The sequence below is a fragment of the Protopterus annectens genome, chromosome 13.part0 (assembly GCF_019279795.1).
Source record: "Protopterus annectens isolate FY-2018-M chromosome 13.part0, PAN1.0, whole genome shotgun sequence".
Lineage (NCBI taxonomy): Eukaryota > Metazoa > Chordata > Ceratodontiformes > Protopteridae > Protopterus > Protopterus annectens.
In genome coordinates, this window is record NC_056747.1 from 49,743,160 (window position 1) to 49,767,621 (window position 24,462).

Here is a 24,462-nt window from a genome sequence, read left to right on the forward strand (position 1 = left end):
TAAGATACCTAGCCATATACACCTTTAAACAGACACAATTAAACGTTTGTGCCTCCCTTTTTCAAGTCCTTAATAGTGCTTTACTTCAAAATCAGTCTAGGCTGTACATAATCCTGGTGTAAATTTGCGACTACCCATCCAGTCATCAAGAGTAGCCTTAAAGGTAGCCAAAGTAGTCCTTTGTTTGACCTGTCATTGTAACTTATTCCATAGTCCTATTGTTCCATTCAGTCTTATTTATTTGTTGGTGTAGATTTTGGTCTGTACTACAGATGTTTCTATGACCACTGGTTTTGCAAAGAAAGAGAAAGTCAAATAGGATGGTTCTTTCATGTCTCCATGGCAAGACTCGTTTCAGCTTGGTGCAGTCTCTATGCTACTGAGTATATTGAGAGTTGTGCTAACATACTAGAATAGCTGTACAATTTAAGACCTTTGATTTTATTGTTACCATATCTCTGGGGCCTTTATAGTTTGAGTATTACGTGCCAAAGGGGGCATTGTATCAATGATGATTCTGATGTAGGAGGAATACAGTGGCAGGATGATACCTTTGAATCTTGAAGATATTCCCTTTGAAATTAAGTGGTCCAGACAGATGGATTTCCTGACTCAGGCAGAAACATGATGGTCGAATGACAAAATTGTCCACGTAAGTACTCAAGTCTCTCATGACTGAGTCTGTCTGAAGAGGAGTCCCATTTAAAACATAGTCCATTTCTTTTACTGAATGCTACTATGCTGCATTTTGTTTTGCATTTAATTTTAAACACTTGTCAGTACACCAGGAATGTGTATACTTTACCATTGCTTGAGCTGTTTAGCATCACTGGATGAGGGGATAACTGTGCCCAGTATGCAGTCATGAGCAATCTTGGCCATACACACTCCTGGAATATTGACTATGTCTGAAAATAAATGTCAAACAGGAGATGGCCTAGCACTGATCCCAGTGGTACTCCACTAGTTATAATTTTACAATCAGACAGGGTACCAGCAACTTGGGACCTGCCAGGTATCCCGTTTGCAATCTAGTGTATAATACAGGGATTTATATTAAATTTCTCTGTTTTTTTAACAATCCCAACTGGGGGGGGGATAATGTTAAAAGCCTTGGCCAGATAGAGATAAGCTGTGTGCACTGACTGATGACTGTCCACTGCCTCAATAACCTTTTCAAAGAAGCTTACGAGGTTCATAAGACAGGACCTACCCTTCACAAAACTAAACTGATTGGGATCTCAAGTGAATAAACCAGTCAGCTGGAACAGAGCAGACCTCAAGAAATTCCAAATGTACGATGATCAAATGAACCAAAAACAGTGTAAAAAACATTTATTTCACTTTCATCTAACAGACTTCTTCAGAAACCATACAAAAAAAGAGAAAAGTACTACAAAGGTACACACCCTACTAATTAAATAATTAATACTAATTAAATATACAAAAAAATAAAAGTAAAAAGTGGAAGGCACAAACAGGCAGTCACAACAAGTACATACTCAGCTAAATAAATCCAACTGGGAAAAATCCAAATGTCAGGTGCGTAATTCTTCAAACCTGGAGATTCACCACTCTGAAATAGTTCTTTCAACACCACTAGACCAAAGTAGCAGTTTCAAACAGAAAAAGCAGCACAGGTAAATACAGCTGCTTCCCTCCGTCTAACAATAGCTTGTAACAAAATTCCAAGATCAAGGACAACCAAGCATTAGGCGGAATAAACTTTAATTAACATAAACAGGCGAACGCCTTCAACAATAGTCTTCCTCAGGCCATTAAAAATGCTATGCAAACAAGGTACAGAGGATGCCTGAAGAGTGGAGAAAAAGTGTTTTGGTACCTATCTTTAAGAATAAGGGTGATGTGCAGAGCTGCAGTAACTACAGAGGTGTAAAATTGATCAGTCACAGCTTGAAGTTATGGGAAAGAGTAGTGGAAGCTAGGTTAAGAAGGGAGGTGATGATTAGTGATCAGCAGTATGGTTTCATGTCAGGAAAGAGCACTACAGATGCAATATTTGCTCTGAGAGTGTTGGAGAAATACAAAGAAGGTCAAAAGGAGTTGCATTGTGTCTTTGTGGACTTAGAGAAAGCATATGATAGGGTGCCTAGAGAGGAGTTGTGGTATTGTATGAGGAAGTCGGGAGTGGCAGAGAAGTATGTGAGAGTGGTACAGGATATGTACAAGGGTAGTGTGACACTGGTGAGGACTGCAGTGGGAGTGACAGATGCGTTTAAAGTGGAGGTGGGATTACATAAAGGATCAGCTGTGAGCACTTTCTTATTTACAGTGGTGATGGACAGGTTGACAGATGAGATTAGACAGGAGGCCCCGTGGACTATGATGTTTGCATATGACATTGTGATATGTAGTAAGAGTAGGGACCAGGTTGAGGAGACCCTGGAGAGGTGGAGATGTGCTTTAGAGAGGAGAAGAATGAAGGTCAGCAGGGCTAAAACAGAATATATGTGTGTAAATGAGAGAGAGGGTAGAGGAATGGTGAGGATGCAGGGAGTAGAGTTGGTAAAGGTGGATGAGTTTAAGTACTTGGGATCAACAGTTCAGAGTAATGATGAGTGTGGAAGAGAGGTGAAGAAGAGAGTACAGGCAGGGTGGAGTGGGTGGAGAAGAGTGTCAGGAGTAATTTGTGATAGACGGGTACCAGTAAGAGTGAAAGGGAAGGTCTACAAGAGGGTAGTGAGACCAGCTATGTTATATGGGTTGGAGACGGTATCATTGACGAAAAGGCAGGAGTCAGAGCTGGATGTGGCAGAGTTAAAGATGTTAAGATTTGCACTGTGTGTGACTAGGATGGACAGGATTAGGAATCAGTATATTAGAGGGTCAGCTCAGGTTGGACAGTTTGGAGACAAAGCAAGAGAGGCGAGATTACGTTGATTTGGACATGTGCTGAGGAGGGATGCTGGGTATAATGGGAAAAGGATGCTAAGGATGGAGCTGCCAGGTAAGAGGAAGGCCTAAGATAAGGTTTATGGATGTGGTGAGAGAGGACATGCAGGCGGTTGGTGTGAAAGACCGAGATGCAGAGGACAGGAAGAAATGGAAATGGATGATCTGCTGTGGCGACCCCTAATGGGAACAGCCGAAAGGAGATGATGATGATGATGATGATTTATTCTGACAGATTCTGACTTTTCTAAGCAGCTCTTTAGGTATTTGTAAAGGTCAAATGTGGCAGAGCCCTCTTTATTGGGTTCATGTGGAAGGGATTGCTGGGAATTTTGCTTAGGTCTTCTACAAACTGAAGTAGGTATGCCCTTGTGAAGTCCCTAAAGACAGTTTAATTTGGTGGTAGGGTACAACTAGATCTGACAGAGATGATGACTGATTTGTGGTCAGATTTAACTAGGGCTGAGGAGATACATGGTGGGGTGCAGGTAGGGCTTAGTTGGTATGGACCAGGTCAAGTGGGTAGTTTTGCATTGGCATTAAAAGTCCAGGAAACACTAAGCATATCCATTTTTTAGAGGTGTGAGTGTGCAAATTAATGCTTGGTTGGTTAACTAAAATTCCCTAAGGTGACGGTATTTGGTTTGATATTTAACCCCTCAATGGTATTAAGGTAATTTATGTGATCTTTGGGGGATACAGATGGGGATCTGTAGCTAAGCAATGAAGTAGTAATTGGATTTCTTAACGGTGAGTTGAATCTCCACAAGCTCCAAGTTAAGATCATAGGTAATTTGACATGAGTTCATGGCATTTCTGATACAGATACTGCCCCATAGTTACCAGAGGACCTGAAGAAATGATAGGCACTAAACTCTGGTATAGAAGGAGTGTTTGTCACCACAATGAAACCATGTCTCAGCAGCTACACACATATGAATCTGAGTTGCACTAGGGCCTCAAGTTCAGGCATCTTTCTATTTAGACTCCTAACACTGAGTAATGCTACAATGATGTTATTCAAACTGGAGTTTGAGTTTGCTATGAAGGAATGTCCAGCAGTGGGACTAGGGAGGCAGTAAAGGCTTTAGTCAGTATACAGAAGCCCTGGTACGAGAGGTGTGAGCCATCCCTTGCAAATCAGCAAGTCTTACCTGCCCCGTCATCACAGGATAGCACATAGTGAATATCCTTACAGTGACACCAACTACTTATAGGTTGGTATTAGGCTATTGGGCCTAGGGAGTATACAAGCCTAGCCATAACAAGTCCCTGGCTATTTCTTCCCACAGTATTTGCTTCCCTGGACCCCTGTCTAGCAGGGCGACTGACGTGATCCCCGGGGTGAATTTTCTATCTCCCATACAATCATCAAGGTTCCTTTTGAAGACGGCCAAAGAAGCGCTCTGCTTGACATGTATGGGCAGTCGATTCCAGATTCTCTGTGCCAAGAACCTATCCCTCCAGCATGTTTTGTTCATTGTGATGACAAGCTTTAGATCCCTGGAGCGTGCGTCTCTGAGGGATTGGAATTTCTTTAAGTGTAGCATGTCCAACAGCTTTGGGTTTGACATCGCCTTGTATGTTAAGCAGAGATTGCCTCTGAGTAGACAATATGCGACAGAGTATAGGTGGAGTTTTTTTTAGAAGGTCAGCATAGGGTATCTGCTTTAGGCTTGTGATTCTTTTAGTAAGGTATTTCTGCGGCCTTTCCAGTTGTTGCAGATGTCTTGAGAGGTACATACCAAATGGGGTGTTGTATTCTATAATGGGTCTAATGAGGGATGAGTACAGTAGGACAATGACCTCCTTTTTTCTGGATGAAAAGCCCTTAGTGATGAGGTGTGCCATCAATAGAATGATTTCCTGACTGTTGTGGCGATGTGGTTATCGAAGGTGAGACCACTCTCCACCTGTGTCCCTAAATCTCTTTATCACACTTTTGGTGTTTAGTGTACTGCCACCTATGTGGTAATTCATGAGTACATGTTTTTTCCCAAAGGGGATAACTATACATTTCTTGGCAATGAGCTTGAGGCCATGGCTCTGGCACCAAGCATCTGTTTCTGTAAGGCCCTTTTGTAGAATATCCACATCATTTGGGGATTCAATAATGGCTCCGTTTGCAGTCATCTGCGAACTTTGTTAGCCAGAGCCACATGAACAAGTGTGCTTCTCTTTGAATCATGTAGAGCTTCCATTCTGTGGAATAACAGTTTTACAGGATGCCACACAATATTTATGAATAGCACTCCAAATGTGAAAATTACTGGGTGTTATTTTAGTTAAAGAAGCTTATCTTCTTTGATATAATTTGTTTGGCTTGAAACCTTTTCTGTAACTATACTGATTCTTCTTCTTCTTCGGCTGCTCCCGTTAGGGGTCGCCACAGCAGATCAACTGTTTCCATTTCCTCCTGTCCACTGCATCTTGCTCTTTCACACCAACCACCTGCATACCCTTTCTCACCACATCCATAAACCTTATCTTAGGCCTTCCTCTTTTCCTGTTACCTGGCAGCTTCATCCTTAGCATCTTTTTCCCAATATACTCTGCATCCTTCCTCAGCACATGTCCAAACCAACGTAATCTTGCCTCTCTGGCTTTGTCTCCAAACCTTCCAACCTGGGCTGACCCTCTAATATACTTATTCCTAATCCTGTCCATCCTCATCACACCCAGTGCAAATCTTAACATCTTCAACTCTGCCACGTCAAGCTCTGACTCCTGCCTTTTTGTCAATGCCACTGTCTTCAACCCGTATAACATAGCTGGTCTCACTACCCTCTTGTAGACCTTCCCTTTCACTCTTACTGGTACTCGTCTGTCACAAATTACTCCTGACACTCTTCTCCATCCACTCCATCCTGCCTGTACTCTCTTCCACACTCACTATTACTCTGAACTGTTGATCCCAAGTACTTAAACTCATTCACCTTCACCACCTCTACTCCCTGCATCCTCACCATTCCTCTATCCTTCCTCTCATTCACACACATAAATTCTGTCTTAGTCCTGCTGACCTTCATTCCTCTTCTCTCTAGAGTATATCTCCACCTCTCCAGGGTCTCCTCCATCTCACTACAGATCACAATGTCATCTGCAAACATCATAGTCCACGGGGACTCCTGTCTGTTCTCGTCTGTCAACCTGTCCATCACCATTGCAAATAAGAAAGGGCTCAGAGCTGATCCTTGATGTAATCCCACCTCCACCTTAAACGTATCCGTCACTCCCACCGCAGACTTCACCGCTGTCACACTACCCTCGTACATATCTTGTACGACTCTTACATACTTCTCTGACACTCCCGACTTCCTCTTACAATACCACAACTCCTCTCTAGGCACCCTGTCATATGCCTTCTCTAAATCCACAAAGACACAATGCAACTCCTTCTGACCTTCTTTGTATTTCTCCATCAACACTCTCGGAGCAAACATTGCATCTGTAGTGCTCTTTCCTGGCATGAAACCATACAGCTGATCATTAATCATCACCTCCCTATACTGATGAAAATACTAAATAATACTTTGATGAAATCTAGTGGCCACACTTTAGTATTACATGTACCATTGGGAAAATAAACAGAAAAAAAGTTTACTTAAAAGATTAACACATGAAACAGGTTTAACAGGAGCATTTAATTCATCAGTGATGTTTTAGATGAAATTGTAACATTTGACGGACGGAAATAATTTTAGGATTCAATAATTAATAAGTCATCTGCGAACTTTGTTAGCTAGAGCCACTTGAACAAGTGTGTTTCTCTTTGAATCATGTAGATGAAGGACAATACAGTTACGACTACTGAATCCTACACAATTGCACTTTATAAGCACTTACATGAGTGCATGGATTGTGCTATCCCAAACAGAACCAAGAAAGGAAGCCAATCTGGTGGTCCCCTGCCATAAACAAACTGTACAACAGAAGGAAGAAACTCTTGCAAAAGAGAGTAAACTCCCACGAGTGGAGGAGCTCCCTGGTCAGCCTCAGTTAGAAGCAGCGATCCCTGATAAAATCCTCCAAAGCTAGTTACGAAAACAAAATCGCCACTGATTCTAAAGACAACCACAAAGCATTCTATAGCTATGTCAAGAATCTCAATGGCAACACTCAGATCTGCTCTGTTACAGCACAATGGCACAAAATATACAGACCCAACTGATATTGCCAACATCCTGGCAGATAGGTTCAGTGCTAACTTTACCCCCTTCTCACCCCCTAAAGAGCCCATCTCTATACCGGAAGAATGCAAAGTTCCTGTAATCATGGCTGCACAGGTAAAAACCACACTCTCCAAAGCCAGGAACACAGCATCCATGGGACCAGACAACATCCCAGGCTGCGTTCTATATGAACTACAGAACGAACTGGCACCCCACCCAAGTACCATGTTCAATCATAGCTTCACCTCAGGCTTTGTGCCTGCTGAATGGTGCACAGCAACGGTTATCCCACTCCACAAGGGGGGAGCCACCACAGACCCTGGGAACTACTGCCCCATTAGCCTGACGAAACTCGTCTGCAAGGCCATGGAATGTATCATCATGGAACTTATAAACAAAGACATTGGTAATCTCCAAACTCTGGATCCCACCCAGTTCAGGTTTGTAAAAGGCAGATCATGTCTCCTAAACCTGATAGATTTCTTTGAAGCAGTCACCAAAGCCGTAGACAAGGGTAAGGTGGTTCACACAGCCTATCTAGATCTTGCCAAGGCTTTCGACACCATACCCCACACTGGAATTACAGATAAACTCACTAAACTAGGTATAAATCCCTATGTCACAAGATGGGTTGCCAACTGGCTCACTGACAGAACCCACACTGTGAAAGTAGCAGACTCCAAATCTGACTTCAGACCAGTGACAAGTGGAGTACCACAGGATTCAGTCCTGGGTCCTCTCCTGTTTGGTATCTACTTCTCTGAAGTACAGGCTAACACAGAAGGTCTTTGGCTAATGAAGTTCGCAGATGACTGCAAACTAGGAGCCATAATCAAAACCCCTAATGATGTGGACATCCTACAAAAGGGCCTCACTGAGACAGATGCCTGGTGTCAAAGCCATGGCCTCAAGCTCAATGCCAAAAAGTGCATTGTCATCCCCCTTTGGTAAAAACTCTGTACCCATGAACTACAGCATAGGTGGTAGTATACTTAACACTGAAAGTGTGACAAGAGTACTTGGGACACAGGTGGACAGTAGTCTTTCCTTTGATAATCACATCACCACAGTAGTCAGGAAATCCTTCTACGTGGCACATCTCATCACAATGGGTTTTTCATCCAGAAAAAGAGAGGTCATTGTTCCCCTCTACTCATCACTCATTAGACCCATTATAGAGTACAACACCCCTTTTGGTATGTACCTCACACGACATCTACAACAATTGGAAAGGCCGCAGAAATACCTCACAAAGAGGATTATCTGCCTCAAACAGATGCCCTATGCAGACCGTCTCAAAAAACTCCAGCTTTACTCCGTCGCATATCGCCTACTCAGAGGTGATCGCTGCCTAACATACAAAAGCTATGTCAAACCTAGAGCTGTTGGACATGCTCCACTTAAAGAAATCCCAATCCCTCCGAGCTACACGCTCTAGGGACCTAAACCTTGTCACCACAATAAACAGAACATGCTGGAGGGATAGATTCCTGTCCCAGAGACTTCCCATACTCTGGAATAAACTACCTATCTATATCAAACAAAGCTCCTCATTAGCACTCTTCAAGAAAAATCTTGATGATTGGATGGGAAATAGGAAATTCACCCCGGGGATCACCTCTGCAGCTCTGCTCGACAGTGGCACAGGAAAATAATTTTCTTGGGTGGCAAAAGCCAGGGTACCTTTTTGGCTGGGCTTGTATAGGCCCCAGGGCCAATAGCCTAGTACCTACCTATGATTGTAACACAGCACATGTGAAGAAGCTGAGAAGGGAAGCTAGCTAGAGAGTATGCTGTTTTAATCTGTAGAAATAAATGGTTATATCATTGTTCCGCAGATCTTTCTGATTATACATCTGTTGGATGTAGTTATAAAATTGTACCTATCCACTTATGAGCTGTATATCTGGAGTTTATAACAGGGAGAATCCATCCATACGATTAGCTGTACTAAGAAATGATAGCTCCAATGGCAACATAGAGGAATAACACCCTGGTTATGATGCAGGTGACCTGAGTTTACTTAGTGGTTGAGAGTGGCCATGTCTATCCTGGGGAGAGGGAGAACTGGAGACTACCAAATGCTACAATCCCAGAGAAAAGCAGCAGCATTGTTAAGAAGGGTTCTGGGGTGTGCATGTTGTATACCAAGCTGGTCATGCAGCAGCCATCAATAGCACGTGCAGAGGAACATCCACCTGCATGGGGAAGGAGCAACAGCTCCACAGTGACAGGGGGTTGCATGCCACCCAGGGGAAGTGTTAGGGACACAGACTCAGACACACAGCCAGGAAGCTATGGTGCAAGCAAACCTCATGGTTGCCTAAATGACATCTCTCTCCATTAAGGTTCAGGAAGACCCCCACCATTAGGAAATGAATCACACCCAGTAAGGGTGGACTTGATTGTTGGCAGGTGTCAGAAAAAATACTGTTCAGAAGAACAGGAAGTTTTGGTCAACTGGACTAAAATGCTGATTTGCTGAAATGAATATAAGAATCAATAGATTCTCAATTTCTGTGGCATATTATATAGACTTGACTTTTCCTTATCTAAACCATATAGTGACTACTCTTATTCAAGTAAATAGTAGCAGTAAGGACTTTAAATTGGTGTGTGTACTGATCGAGAAAACAAAGGAATATAGCATTTTTTGACATCATTCAGCAAATGGGGAGAAAGTCATTAGCATATTGCATCTCCAAGGTCAGTATAAATCCCAGGAGGAAGCATAACTTTAAACACCCAGATGGTTAAAAATGAGAAAGAAAAATCTGTCATTGTATGTATGTACATATCTATGCATGTTTGAATTGCCTCTCAATGACCTCACTATGTTTGCAGATTTTCACGTTTGGTAAAGAAACTGGTCTACAACAAATGAATTAGCTCTAGAAAATTAATGTATTCTTTCTTTCTTTTTTTAAGGAAATCTGATCTTTGTAACTGGTGGTTACTTCAGAGATGAGTTTGTATGGTACAGTGTTGACTGGGTCCTAATCTACAATTCCTGGGATGACAGCTGGCTGGAAGGACCTGCAATGCAGAAGTCTCGGAACTGTCACTGTGCTGTAGGTGTCGGCTTGTATCTGTATGTTATGGGAGGGGGTACAGATTCAGGAATCATTTCGAATGTTGAGCGTCTTGCTATATCAAAGACAGAATGGGAAAGTACAAGCTCTATGGTGCGACCAGTTGAAAGGGCTGCTGCTGTCAGCAAAGGGACTAAAGTGTATGTTTTGTGTGGCCTTGATGAAAATGGAGATGTTTACAGTGGAGTTCAGAGGTTAGATACAGAAACAGACGTCTGGGATGTGATATCATATTCTCCCTGTCCTCGGTAAGTAACATCATTAAGATGATACACCCTCAGTCATATTAAGTCACTGCAATGTTATTTATTTATTTATTTCACATTTGTTAACCGGATTAGTCCAACTGAGTTTGCAAACAAACCCATTTTCAGTGGGGACCTGAGGGGAAAAGCCCCAGCAAACAAAAGTAAAAATAAAGTGACAACATACAAACATTAAATAACAATCACAATACAAAATAATTGTAAAAAAAAGAAAAGGTTATTAACTATTCACGTTGCATTGATAGTAAGCAACCCATTTTCAGTGGAGACCCAAGATAATCATACAGGACAAAAACTATTAAAAACAACACTGCAAATATGCAATTAATTATAAAGAGAAAAACAAAAGAAAAAAAAGAATTATGAACTGTAAGGGTTGCACTGATACTGTTCATAATTCTTTTTTCTTTTGTTTTTCTCTTTATAATTAATTGCGTATTTGCAGTGTTGTTTTTAATAGTTTTTGTCCTGTAAGGGTTACACTGATAAAGACTGCGGTGGTAGTGCTGCGGTAGCGTTGTCGCCTCATAGCAAGACGTTGCCCCGTTCGATTCTCAGCTAGAGCGTCTTCTGTGTGGAGGCATACGTGAATGGGGCGTGCCTTCATTGAAGGTTGTGCGTCAGGGCTGGTAACCCGGTACGTAAAAATCCACTACCAATCATTAGCGGACCGGAGTTCCACTGTGGCGACCCCTAACCGGGAAAAGCCGAAAGACACAAACAAACAAAGGGTTGCACTGATAGTAGTGGACTAAAATTTACTACATATGAGAGTAAAAACAAAAAGATAAACCATTGTTCAAAAGAAGGACAATGTATAGACATTGATAGGAAGTGGAGAGGGGAGATAGTGTGGAGGAATGGGAGGGGGCTATAGTAGTAGAGCTGAGGATTTAGGAGATTAGTTTAAGCAGAAGTTATTAACAAAGAAAGTTAGAAGATGCAACAGGTTATACAGTAGGAGAGACTAAGACTACGTGTGGTCAATGCAATGGCATCATTTCAAGTTTAGTAGGTGGGATTTAAGCTCCTTTTTAAAACAGGGAAAGGAAAGGTTAGATCTAATATGGAGAGGGAGTTTGTTCCAATTTAGTGAGACAGAGTGTTTGTAAAGTAGTTTGCCAATATTCCTTTTGGGTTTATAAACTGAGAGAAGATGCTGATCAGCACTCCGGAGAGGCCGGGGCGAGAGTAGGGAGTAACATGGGAGGCAAGAGCAGGGCAGGCAGAGGGATTATTGAGTATGGAAAAGGTAGTGTGGAGTTGCGATTGTAGGGGAAGGTGCGGAAATTCCAGCCACTGAAGTTTGTTTAGCGAGAGGCAGTGATGTAAAGAGAGTGGTTGGTTTAGAATAAATCTGACAATTCTGTTGTACGTTTGTTCCAGTTTCTGCAATGAGGTAGTCTGGATATTGGTAAGCATGGGGGAAGCATATAGAAGACAGGGTAAGTGAAATGCCTGTGCAACAGTGCATTTAGTGGCAGTAGTGAGGAATTTTTTATTCCTATAACGTAGTCCAACTTTTTGGTGTTTTTTTAATGGCTTGTTGTATGTGCAAGTCATATTTTAGTTGGTCATCAATTATTACTCCAGGGAGTTTGGTGTGTGAGGCAGGGGAGATAGTGGTGCCATCTAGGGAAGAAAGAGAAAAGTTGGATTTAAGGTGAGAGAGTGTCTGAGGCAGGAAGAGAAGAAGTTGAGTTTTCTTAGGGTTAAGGATTAGTTGACTGTTTCTGAGCCATTTTTCAACAGAGATAAAGGAAGTCTGTGTTAGTGAGTGTAGTTCAGAGATAGTGTTGGAGACAGATAAGAGAGTAAAGTCATCTGCGTATTGGATTACAGATGACAGACTGCAGGATGAATGTAGGTTGTTGGTAAAAATGTTGAAAAGGAGTGGTCCAAATATGGAGCCTTGGGGTACTCCTGTTTGAACAGCAAGGAAGGGTGAGAAAGCCTGCTGCAATCTAACAGCTTGTTTTCTGCCAGTAAGATAGGATTGAAACCAGCCAAGAGTAGAAGGAGAGTGGTTTAGGTCTGAGAGTTTGTTAAGAAGAATGGGATGAGACACAGTATCGTAGGCTTTAGAGAGATAAAGGAATAGACAGGAGACGAGGAGTTTATTGTCTCTAGCTTCTGCAACCTTTTGAGTAAAGGATAGTAAGGCAGTCGAGGTACTGTGTTTAGGGTGGAAACCATGTCACGAGGGGTGAAGAGATTTTCGTGAATGTGATAGGACAGTAGTTGAATATGTATACATTTTTCAAGGATCTTAGAGAGTGGTGAGCGAATAGCGATTGGTCTAAAGTTAGAGGGTTCAACAGAGTTGACACCTTTGTGCAGAGGAGTGGCATAGAAGGATTTCCATATTTCTGGTACGGTAGATTCCTAAATGGAGCGATTCATTAAGATAGATACAGGATATGTAATAGAGTCAGCAGCAATTTTCAGAAATTGAGGGGGTAGTTTATCAGTGGAAGGAGAGCATGGTTTTACTTTAAGAAGCAGAGATTTGATGTATTTAGTAGAAACAGGTTGCAAGGTAAAATTCTGAGAGACAGAGGAACATAGAGGTTTAGGGGGAGGTGAGGGTGACACAGAAGAGTTGGGATGAGCAGACTTACCAGAGGGTAGGAGTTTTAGGGATGCTGTCTATGAAGTGTTTTGTTCAGTAAGTCTGCAGTTTCAGAGGGAGAGTGGTAGGAGAAAGGGTTAGGGATGGGAGGAGAACCAGTGTGGTGCAGGGAGTTGATAGTAATCCAGAATTTTTGGGGTCATTTGGGTGAGAGCTTTGAAATTTAGTGAAATATTGGCGTTTATCCAAAATAATACATTTTTTACATGATTTCTGAGTTGCTTATAACCTTGGAGAAAGGTGGGAGTTTTAGTGGTTTGACATTTTTTCCAAAGAGCATCTCTGTCATGCATCAAAGCGTGAGTAGCTTTGGATAGCCAGGGTGCAAAATTAGATTTGATTCTGATTCTGTGAGATGGGGTAAGAGAGTTTAAGACATCAAGGAAAATGTGGTTGAATTTAGTAACAGCATCATTGAGCGGGAGAATTTTTAGGAAAGACCAGTTGATGGCAGGGATTCTATAGTTAAAGGTTTCAGGGGAAAAGTTAGTCAGTTTCCTACAATCTCTGTAGAGATGGGGCTTAGAAAGATGAGGAGAGAGGCTTAAGGTAGAGATGGGAGAATGGTCACTAATAGAGTCAGGGAGGTAGAAGGGTTACAGTAGTTGTTAGAAGAGATGGTCAGGATCTAGTCAATTGTAGTGGATAGGGGTAGTGATGAGTTGTGAGAATCCATACAATTGTCACAACAATACCTTGCTTTCCAGTTAGAAAGACATTTAGTTTTCCGAACCAGAGCCTAAAAAGTACATGCCTGATTAGTTTAACTATGTCACATACAGTCTGTAAGACACAGCTTTTGCTTCCATTTAAAATTCTTCTGCGACAGCTGCATGACACAAAGTTTTACTTTGCAATGGGTATTCTCAAATAGGTATATTTCTTTGTAACAGACTGGTGCATCCATTAATGGCAAGTGCATTCAGACTACAGTAACATATACTGACAGTCTTGATATGTTGACAAGAGATGGCTGGGAAACTGATGTACTTTCAAAAAACTTCCTGTGTTATTGCTAGCAATATGGAATTTCAGTGGCTCCTGATTCGGCCAACTGAAGATTACAAGTGCCCCCCAAACTTTTCATTATAGGTTTCTATAGCATTGCAAATAGCAACTGGAACAATCTCTGGTGGTTGGCACAGGGGAATATGACTATTAGCTGTTAAGCTGCTTCCTGTAGTCCATGGTTTGAGTCATTCCATCTTCACTTGTATACTGTGTGATCCAGTGCTAGCTACTTAACTAATAGTGCTCTGGATCAGTTATGGTCTCACAGACAGCATGCCTGGAAATCTATCTATGAATTTGTGAACCTATGCTGTCATTATGCATGTCTGCCTGAACCTGTGTTAATAGATCATTAGTTATGTCTAAAATGCCTTCCACACCTCCATTTACCTGCACAGTAGCTTTCTGGAACACCTCTGGTGATTATGGGTGACATACTAAGACGTCTAACGACTCTGTACTTCCTTATGATATATTAAATACTAGTTTCATATAGCTTTATCTGCAAGAATCCCAAGCTTGCATCCAGTACTAAAAATAAGCTAGCATTTGGCATTCTTGAGATCACTTTTTTTAATCATAAACATTGGGCAGTGCTCTGTTTTAATCACTTTATTCTAATCTTTCAGATCAATACAAAGGTATTTTTTTCAGAGATCTAGCTGCTTATATGCCCAATCAGTATATTGCTAATGCATTCACTTATCAAGTGAACTTTAAGTCACTTGCATTGTCTTTTGGTAAAGTAAAAATGTATCTGTTTCTGAAGGTGTTGTGTGTTTTGAAATACAGTTTGTTTAATAGGGATGTTTGGATGTAGGGTCAGATATATATATATATATATATATATATATATATATATATATATATATATATATATATATATATATATATATATGTGTCTGTGTGTGTGTACATAAACATATATATATATATATATATATATATATATATAAAATCAGTTATGCCGCAAGACTATTTTATTTAAAAGCTTTTTTCATTCAAGATTTTCTACCAGTCCTAAACTGTCTACTGAACAGCTTTATCGGCACTTGTAATTATACTTTATTGCTGCTACCAGAGTCCAATTAGCCAATCAGAAAGCAGCATTTCCCATGTAGTTCTATAAAAGCCAGTTAGGTTCCTCCTTCCTGCATCTACTATTATTCATAACATCACTTCTTACTCCGTATATTTTTCAATGTCCCAAAGCTTTATGTCTTGTACAGAAATTAAAATGGTAAACAGGTGAGCAAAATAAAATATTGTATGAACTTACGAAATCATTTTCTGAAATGCAAGTGAATCTGTATTTAAATGTGGAATAAGTGGCATATGATGTATAATATATGAATATTCTTGTACTGTAAATTGAGGGAATTATTTTTTTTTTGTTTTCAGCCTATTGCCAGCAGAGTTTCCTAATCCCACAGTACTAGCTAGTTTATGTTGCACACCAGCCAGGCCCCACATATGTAATTTATCCATTTTTCTTGTGCTTTTGTGTGTTTTCCATCTCTCTTCAGGGTACATTAATTGCCTAAGGTTCTACTGAATATGGATTGAGGTAGTCTGCACAGATTTCTATGAGTGGAGTGTTTCATGGGTCACACTGTAGTCAAGTTTTGAGATAATTTTTAATTCTTTTTTATGATGTTTCACATTTTGTTATATTTTCGAAGTCTAGCGATAGTCATGTTAGGAATTTAGTTTTATCATTTTAATATGCCTTTTATTTTATTTTTAGTTAATATAGACCGAGTCATGTTTGCTCCCCCCCCAGTAAATCATTTATTCCTACTTTTAATATTTCTTATGTTTACCACTTTTATGGGTAGTCTGCATGCATGGTGCCCGTGTTCAGTGCCAGTGGTTGTAGACTGTCTGCAATCTAAACATATCATCATTACACATTTCTACTTACTCATTACTGGCATTTACAATTTCATAAAGTTTTTAAACCCAAGCACAATGTAACAGATTCTGATCCCTTTGCATTTTAAAAATAAGTTATGTACTTAGCATGACATTCCATCTGTGTTGTTTGTCTTCATTTATCCGTGACAGAAGGGGTCCAGTTCCGATATCGGAACCAACTCAGCTGTTACTACAACTCGCTCCAGCCAAAAACTCTTGAGCTTCACCTCTACCCACAAGCCCTCTCTCACAATTACCATAGATCAGGTTTTCAGAAATAGTAGTAGAAAGGAAGCCCAAATGGAAGCATATCTACTATACTTGAAAAGTCATAATAATTCAAGGATATATAATCCGCTCCACCAAAAAATCTTAAAATGCTGGGGAATGGAGGGAGGGGAGTCAAGGATAAATGAAGACAGACAACACAAATGGAACGTTATGGTAAGTACATAACTTCTTTATCTGATGTTGTCAATCTTCATTTTATCCTTGACAGATGGGACAGAGTCCCCAGCTACTTAAGATCTTGGGTGGACACATGGAAGGATATTCCCGAGCACCATCGAACCAAAGGACGCTCTTCCTCTAGAGACCAAGTCCAATTTGTAATGAGTAATAAAGATATGGAGAGACGCCCATGAAGCTGCTGCACATATATTATCCATCGAAGCTCTGGATTGGAAAACTGCCAAGGTGATACAGAACTTATAGAATGTACTTTCATGGGCATAGGCAAGGTTAATTTGCTCTTATCATACATAAATGAAATGCAGTCTTTCAGCCATTTAGCCAGAGTTACCTTGCTGACTGGCTTACCCAGCTTTGCAATGGAAAAGGAAACAAATAGTTGGTCTGATTTTCGAACGTCTTTTGTTCTGTGAAGATAGAAATGTAATTGCCTGTGATTGTCTAGTAAATGTAAGGAATATTCACCTTTGTTGGAAATATTTGGAAAGAAAACCACTAAATTAATTGCATGATTGTTGTTAGACTCTGAGACTACCTTGGGTAGAAAGGAGGAGTTTGTTCGTAAAGAAACTCTATCCTTGTGGAAAATCAGATAAACAGGCTTACACAACAAGGCCTGGATATCTGAAATTCTTCTGGCAGAGGTTATAGCTACCAAAAACAGTGTCTTCTAAGACAAAAACTTCAGATCACATTCCACAGAGGGTTCAAAGGGAGAATGTACTATGGCTTGTGGCGTAGGATCTTTGAAAGGGGGTTTCAACCAAAGAATGCCTCTTTGGAATGATTTACAAAGTTTATGAGAGGCTAAAAAACATTTTTCCAAACCATTATGGAAATTGCAGCTAATTGTAATCTAATGGTAGAAGGGGAAGCTCCAGCATGGAAAGGAGAGGCTAAAAAGTCCAAAATATGCTCTATAGAAGCAGAAAAGGGATTAATACATTTTTTCATAGGCCCAAATGGCAAACCTCTTCCAATAGCTAGAGTACAGTTTACAAGTGGAAGGTTTATGAGCCGACAAGAGGATGTGGGGTACTGGGGAGGCTTGAGGTTCAAAATGTCTGGATGAGCAAATCTATCTGGAAGGGAAAAAAGGTCTGGAACCAGGTCCAGGATTGTTGAATCAGATAAGGCCAAAGGAAGGGGAACCAAATCTGCCGAGGCCAAAAGGGGGCAATTAGGAATTCTGTGCTTTTCAATCTGAGTGCTTTCTGTAAGAATTTCAGAATTAGAGGTATTGGAGAAAAGGCATACAGGAGACCAGGGGACCAATTGTGGAGGACAGCAAATCTGGATGACTTCCCTGGAGGGGGAATCAGGGCAAAGTAATTGTTGCACTTGCTGTTTAGGGGGGAGGCAAACAGATCGCAGCAAGGTCGACCCCATTGACAGAAGATCATTTTCCCAACTTCTGGATTGAGAGCCCACTCTTGAAGCTGAAGGATACAGCTGCTCAGTTTGTCTTCAATCACATTGGAACTCCCCGGAAGGTGTGTTGCTATTAGAAAGTGGTTGGATGAGATCGCCCACTGCCACACTCTGAGGGCTTCTTGACAAAGGGAATACGACTTGGTTCCTCCCTGCTTGTTGATGCACCAAACTACTGACATATTTCTCATTGAACTACAATTGTCCCCTGCGGAAGAGCTGTCTGAAAGGACTGCAATGCTAGAAGGACCGCTCTTAGCTCCAGGACACCGATGTGCAAGTTGGTCTCTAATGGGGACCAAGTGCCTTAGACAGTCTTGCACAGAAAATGCCCTCCCAACCCATCTGTGTGGTGTCCGTGGTCACTATGGCATGGGCTCTGGAAGAACAAAGGGCAACTGCAGAGAATTTGTTCGGAATCCGTCCACCAAAGTAGATCCCTCTTGCAATAATTGGCGATCAGAATTTGGTCTGAAAAGGGCTGAAGGCTAGACCACTGAGAAGCTAGTAGCCATTGCAGAATTCTCCTATGAAACCTGGCTACAGGTACCCTCTTTCTGTGGATTATCTTTTGAATTTGTACCATAATTCTTGGCAGCCTCTCTAGAAGAAGGGATGATATAGTTGACGCAGTATTTAGTATAGCCATTATGAATTCTAAATTTTGCATTGGAGCGAATTGGGATTTCTCAAGATTTACCATAATCCCCAGGTGGGCACATATAGTGAGAGTGTAATTCTTGGCTACTGTCAACTGATACCTGGTCAAAGTGGTTATAAGCCAGTCGTCTAATTACAGAAACACCCAGAATCCTTGCAGTCTCTAGTGAGTTTCTACTATTGACATACATTTGGTGAACACCCTGGCAGCTGTGGTGAGACCAAAGGGCAGCACTCTGAAATGGTAATGTCTGGCTCCCAGCCAGAAGCAAAGGAACTTCCTGGAGCATTTGTCCATTTTTATGTGGTAATACACATCCTGAAGATCAAACAAGCACATCCAGTTGTCTTTCTTCAGAAAGGGAAGAACTGACTATACCATGACCATCTGGAACTTTGTTTTATGAACTGATTTGTTCAGCACACTGAGATCCAACATCGCTCTTCGGTTCCCTGCCTTTTTTAGCACTAAAAAGAATCTTGAGTAGTTTCTGGATTCTTTCTGGTCTGGCAGGACTTCTAGGATGACTCTTTTGTCCAGCAGTTTTTGAATTTCTTGCATTGCTGAATCTCTCTGATTAGGTGGAACATCTGGGTTTTTTTGTGTACGGGGGGGATGGGAAAAGGGAATGATATAACCGGATATGATCTGTTGCACCCAGGAACCTGTTGCTAAGTTTAGCCAGGCATTTAGGTGAAAGGACAAGCATCCCCGACTGCCTCCAGAGGTAAACAATTGGGCCTCCATTCAGGAGCACTGAAAGGGCTTACCTGGAAAGGAATCCCCGAAGCCCTGGTTTGGCAGACTACCTCTGCCATGAGGGTGGCATCTTCCTGAGGAGAACTCCCTCCACATGTGTCTTGAAAAGGCCCTTGGGGATTTTTTTAAACCACATCTTTCCATCACTCCTCCGCTTCCTAGAAAAGGACCTTTGCGGGGGGGGGGGGTGAAGAAACATACGCCCACAGCAGAAAGGGTCTTACCATCCTTCTCTCACCTGGATAAAGGCTTTTTTACTTTTGGGCCAAACAATGATGTTCTATCAAAAGGAGCATTGACAAATGAAGACTTGAAGGGTTCTGCAAAGTCACATAGGTGGATCCAGGCATGTCTCCTTTTTTCATTGTGGCCAATATGACCATGGCATCCACCACTATCCCTTTGCCCCAAAACTGTTTATCTTCAGGGGCAAATAATATTTTGTTAGGTCTCTTGGGGATGGATCTGATGGTGTCTGGAGTCTTCCATGCCTGCTGTGAAATCAATTGAATGAGTTCATCAGTGGGTGGGTCACCCAAGAGGTAGACAGATGAGTGCCAAATGCCTGTAGGTAAACAGGTTCCTCTGAGGAAGGGTTTTGGGACTTCCAGCCACCCATTTACTTTAAAATGTCTAGGATGTCTCCAAAGGAGACATCTTCAGGTGGTGACCATGGAGACCCTTCACCCTCATCAAAATCTCTGTCCTCGGTGACTGATTCCTGGGGGGACTCTAACTAATTCCTCTTGTACTTCTTTTTATGAGGGACCTTAGCAGGATAATCTGAGGAGGTGTCAGAAGATGACAGATTCAGGAGTCTGAGAAACCTGAGACTTCAGCAATAGCTGTCCCAGTGGAGAGACATGTGGAAAAACAGAGCCAGAGGGGGGTACCTGTTCCGAGTTTGAAGGTACCGAATGAGTCATTGTAAGGGACAGGGTCCTCTCCTTCAACTTGGAGGCTGGCCCCTCTGAAGAGGGAAGGGAGCCTGGAACCAAGACAGACTGCCTCAGGGCTGGGGTCAGTCCCCACTCCAAAGAACCAACCCTCCAGACAGAAGACGAAGCTGAACTAACTCATCCCAAAGCCCCAAGGAACAGGAACAGCTCCAACAAACCTGGAGTTGAGATCTGCCCCCCAGAACCAACAGGGTAGTTATGGCTCCGAGAAGTCTCCAGTTCTGAAGCCACAGAAGAGCTCACAGAGATTACCTGTTCTGAAGATGTGAAAATCTCAGGTACCAGTACAGTCGTTGCCGGGAGATTCAGAACAGAAAACTCTAAGGCCTTGGAGAAGGTTAGAGGAGGAGTATGGGGTGAAAGTCAGCTCGGTACCAAGACTCGAAGGAGTCGGAACCGAAAGGGGGCTTGAAAGTCCTCTAGCCCACAAGATTTTATTCACAAGTCTCTCCACATCGAGCTCAGAAAGACAGAAAGAGCGGATCAATGACGTTGAAAGAGATTTAAGCCTCTGAAGAAAAACTTCTGGAAGCTGACCAACGAAAGGGTCTATAGATTAGAAGTTCTTGGAAAAATCTCTCTTGAATCATATACTTTAGTCATGGTAGAAGGAGCAGAAATTTTGTCCTGCACCAGGTCTTTCAACGTTGAAGGACTTGCCATAGTTGTCAGGGCCAGGTCAGTAGTCATCACCTATAATTTAGAACTAGAAGCCTCCAGCTCTGAGGATACTTCTGGAACTGAGGATTTCAATTTCTTAGGTCTCGAAACTTACAGAGAAGTCAGAACCAAGAGACTCCTGTATTTTCCTTTGTCTACGGAAGATGAGGATGAAGGGGAGGAAATGTCAGTTTTGGTTTGTCTGCAGTAGATAAGGCTTCACTGAAGGAAGGGGGGATCAAACCTTTGAAAATAAGTTTATTTCATCTCTCAGTGAGGGTTCACTGACTGAACCCCTGACAAATGCTGCAGTCCTTTTGTAAGTGAACGGACCCAAACAAACGCAAAGGGTATGAAAATCAGAAGATGGCATTTATTGGCAATACTTCTGGCATTATTTAAGACTAGAAGGGGCCTTACTTTCTCAGCCATTTCAAAAGATTACGGCTGGAAGACGTTCACTCACACTTGCACTCGCACAGAAATCTTAAGACAGACAGAGAGAGAGAAAAAATAATTTTTTTTTGTAAGTGAAAGAAAGAGAAGGGAAAAAACTATCATCGATGATAGCTACATATTAAAGATGATATTTAAAGTTACACAAATGTGTAAGAAAGGAGGGAAAGAGATAAAATATTAAACTGTAGGGTAGAGGATCAAGTACAGAGAAAAAATTAGACACATCTCTAAGAAATATAATGAAAGTTTACCTAAACCCAAGAGCACTGGCAAAACATGATAATTTTGGAAAAGCGGCAAACGAGATCTGAGGTAATTGTGAAAAGGGACTGTGGGTAAAGGTGAAGCTTGAGAGTTTTTGGCTGGTGCTAGCCGTAGTAATGGCGGAGCTGGTTCCAGTATTGGAACTGGACCCCATCTGTCAAGGATAAAATGAATACTGACAACATCAGATCTAAAATTATCTAATACTTGTATATCTATTGAATATATTTCCATATCACATTAGTTAGTTTTATACAACTCTCAGCCCAGTAAACCAACAACTACATTAGTTGATAGTTAAGGGTACTTTGTCATTCCCAGTTTTGACATTTTGATCAAATGATTCTTTTATTTGTGACAAGAATAAACAAATGCAACAGAATCAGCAACATATAAGAGAGCAAAAACTGAAGAACTCATGAATCTGCACTACACAAGCACAATTTATTTAAAAAATAAATCCATTTCTTTTTTGCAATATACGTGGATTAATCAGTTAGGTGGATCATGCTCCAAAGTAATGTTGAGATGGGTTCTCTGAAGCCTTGTGCAATATTCAAAGTTATTCCAGGAAGGTTAGCCATGTTAATCACCTTCTAGTAAATTTTAAAGCAGAGTCCCTATGCGGTCTTTCTTCATGGTCCCTGATCTTGTCCATTAATTATATTGGCTCCTGAAAATTAGGAGGCTGCTCCTGTTTCCATCTTCTAGGGATTATTGTTTCACTGACAAATTAATATCTCCCAACAATTCTACACAAGTTTGTGTTAAGTCTGGTCCTTCCCTTGCACCCAAGAAATAACCCACCTCATGCCACGCCAGATGTTCTTCTTGTTTCACTGTTGCAGTCATAACTGTAGGGTGTTCCTGCCAGCAGGCAGCCCGAGGTCGGCCAGAATTCCAAAGTCTGGGTCCGGCGTCGGCTGTACCAGCAAGTACCTGACGTCAGAACGCAGAGGTATAAAGCTGACAGCCGACACCATCTTCTCCAGTCTTTCTTGCCGTGCGGTGGAAAGCAGCTCGCAAGTTTTTGGTTGGCGGATTCCCGAACAATGCTTTTTGCTTGTCGTCAGTCCGAAGACGACTTCTTCTCTTCTCAAGCTAAGTACCCCGTTGGGGAAACTGTTTTCTTGCTCCTCCGATGTCAGAAAAAGTTAATAATTGTATATTGTGTGGGAAACAAATACCTCATAAAGATTTCCACTCTTACTGTCTTCCTTGCTTGGGCTCTGACCACGACGTTTCTTGTTGTCGGTTTTGCGCCAGGTTTAACTCTCGTACTATTAAGCGTCGGTACGATTGGGCCTTGAATTATTTTAGCAGACGGTTCAATTACAAAATGTCGTCAGATACTTTACCGGCATCCAGAATTCATAAAAGACGCAAGGACAAGGATAGGCCTCCGAGGTCCAAACAGGATAGCGTGCAGCCGGAGCCAGCTTCGGGTTCAGCGGTCGTCAGTGAGGTGCTTTTGCAGCCCCTGTCATCAGCCCCTTCAGAACCGATAGCCGACACAGACTCCCATGGGGAGCCATCTAGGCCCAGTATTCTTACTGCTGCAGGACCTTCGGACTTTGCTGCTTCAGATGGGTCCGGAACTGCTGTGCAGGTACCGGCTTCTGAAGGGGTTTTCAGGCCTTCTCATATCACTATTTCTACAAAGACAAAGGCAAAGTCAAAGACTCCAGTAAAGCCAAGGGTTTCTACTCAAGCTTCTTCGGATACAGCTCCCAAGACACAGAAGCAATTATTAAGGATGGCTGAAGATTTGCTTACTATGATTAGGGGTTCTCACCCCCCTCTGGATAAAAGGCCTAGACAGGATTCGCCTTATGATTCCTCTGATCAGGCTTCTGTTTCTTCTGTCTCTTCCTCTGGACAGGATTATTCCTTCCCTCCTTATGAGGATTCTGATGCAGAGGACTCCATTCCCTCTGCTTCTCCTCCTGAGGATTTTTCCTTTGGGGAAACTTTGCATGAAATGAGAGAGCATTTCCATTGGGAAGGTCAGGAATATTCTGCTTCCAAGAAGAGGCATAGGGACTTTCTCCTTCTCCCACAACACAGACCTTTGGCTATTCCTCCTGTTCTTGATATTGTGGATGATGCCTTTGGCTATTCCTCCTGTTCTTGATATTGTGGATGATGCCTTTGGCTATTCCTCCTGTTCTTGATATTGTGGATGATGCCTTTGGCTATTCCTCCTGTTCTTGATATTGTGGATGATGCCTTTGGCTATTCCTCCTGTTCTTGATATTGTGGATGATGCCTTTGGCTATTCCTCCTGTTCTTGATATTGTGGATGATGCCTTTGGCTATTCCTCCTGTTCTTGATATTGTGGATGATGCCTTTGGCTATTCCTCCTGTTCTTGATATTGTGGATGATGCCTTTGGCTATTCCTCCTGTTCTTGATATTGTGGATGATGCCTTTGGCTATTCCTCCTGTTCTTGATGTTGTGGATGATGCCTTTGGCTATTCCTCCTGTTCTTGATGTTGTGGATGATGCCTTTGGCTATTCCTCCTGTTCTTGATGTTGTGGATGATGCCTTTGGCTATTCCTCCTGTTCTTGATGTTGTGGATGATGCCTTTGGCTATTCCTCCTGTTCTTGATGTTGTGGATGATGCCTTTGGCTATTCCTCCTGTTCTTGATGTTGTGGATGATGCCTTTGGCTATTCCTCCTGTTCTTGATGTTGTGGATGATGCCTTTGGCTATTCCTCCTGTTCTTGATGTTGTGGATGATGCCTTTGGCTATTCCTCCTGTTCTTGATGTTGTGGATGATGCCTTTGG

At 41.9% G+C, this 24,462-nt stretch overlaps 1 protein-coding gene across 1 annotated transcript in view; it reads left to right on the forward strand.

The window, feature by feature from the left end:
* Positions 1-24,462, forward strand: part of LOC122817575 (kelch-like protein 23) — a 59,098-nt gene that overhangs the window by 24,238 nt on the left and 10,398 nt on the right. Inside the window, exon 2 of the mRNA XM_044090611.1 lies at positions 10,014-10,425. Within this exon, the coding sequence (XP_043946546.1) occupies positions 10,014-10,425 (412 nt within the window). The remainder of the gene's footprint in view (positions 1-10,013; positions 10,426-24,462) is intronic.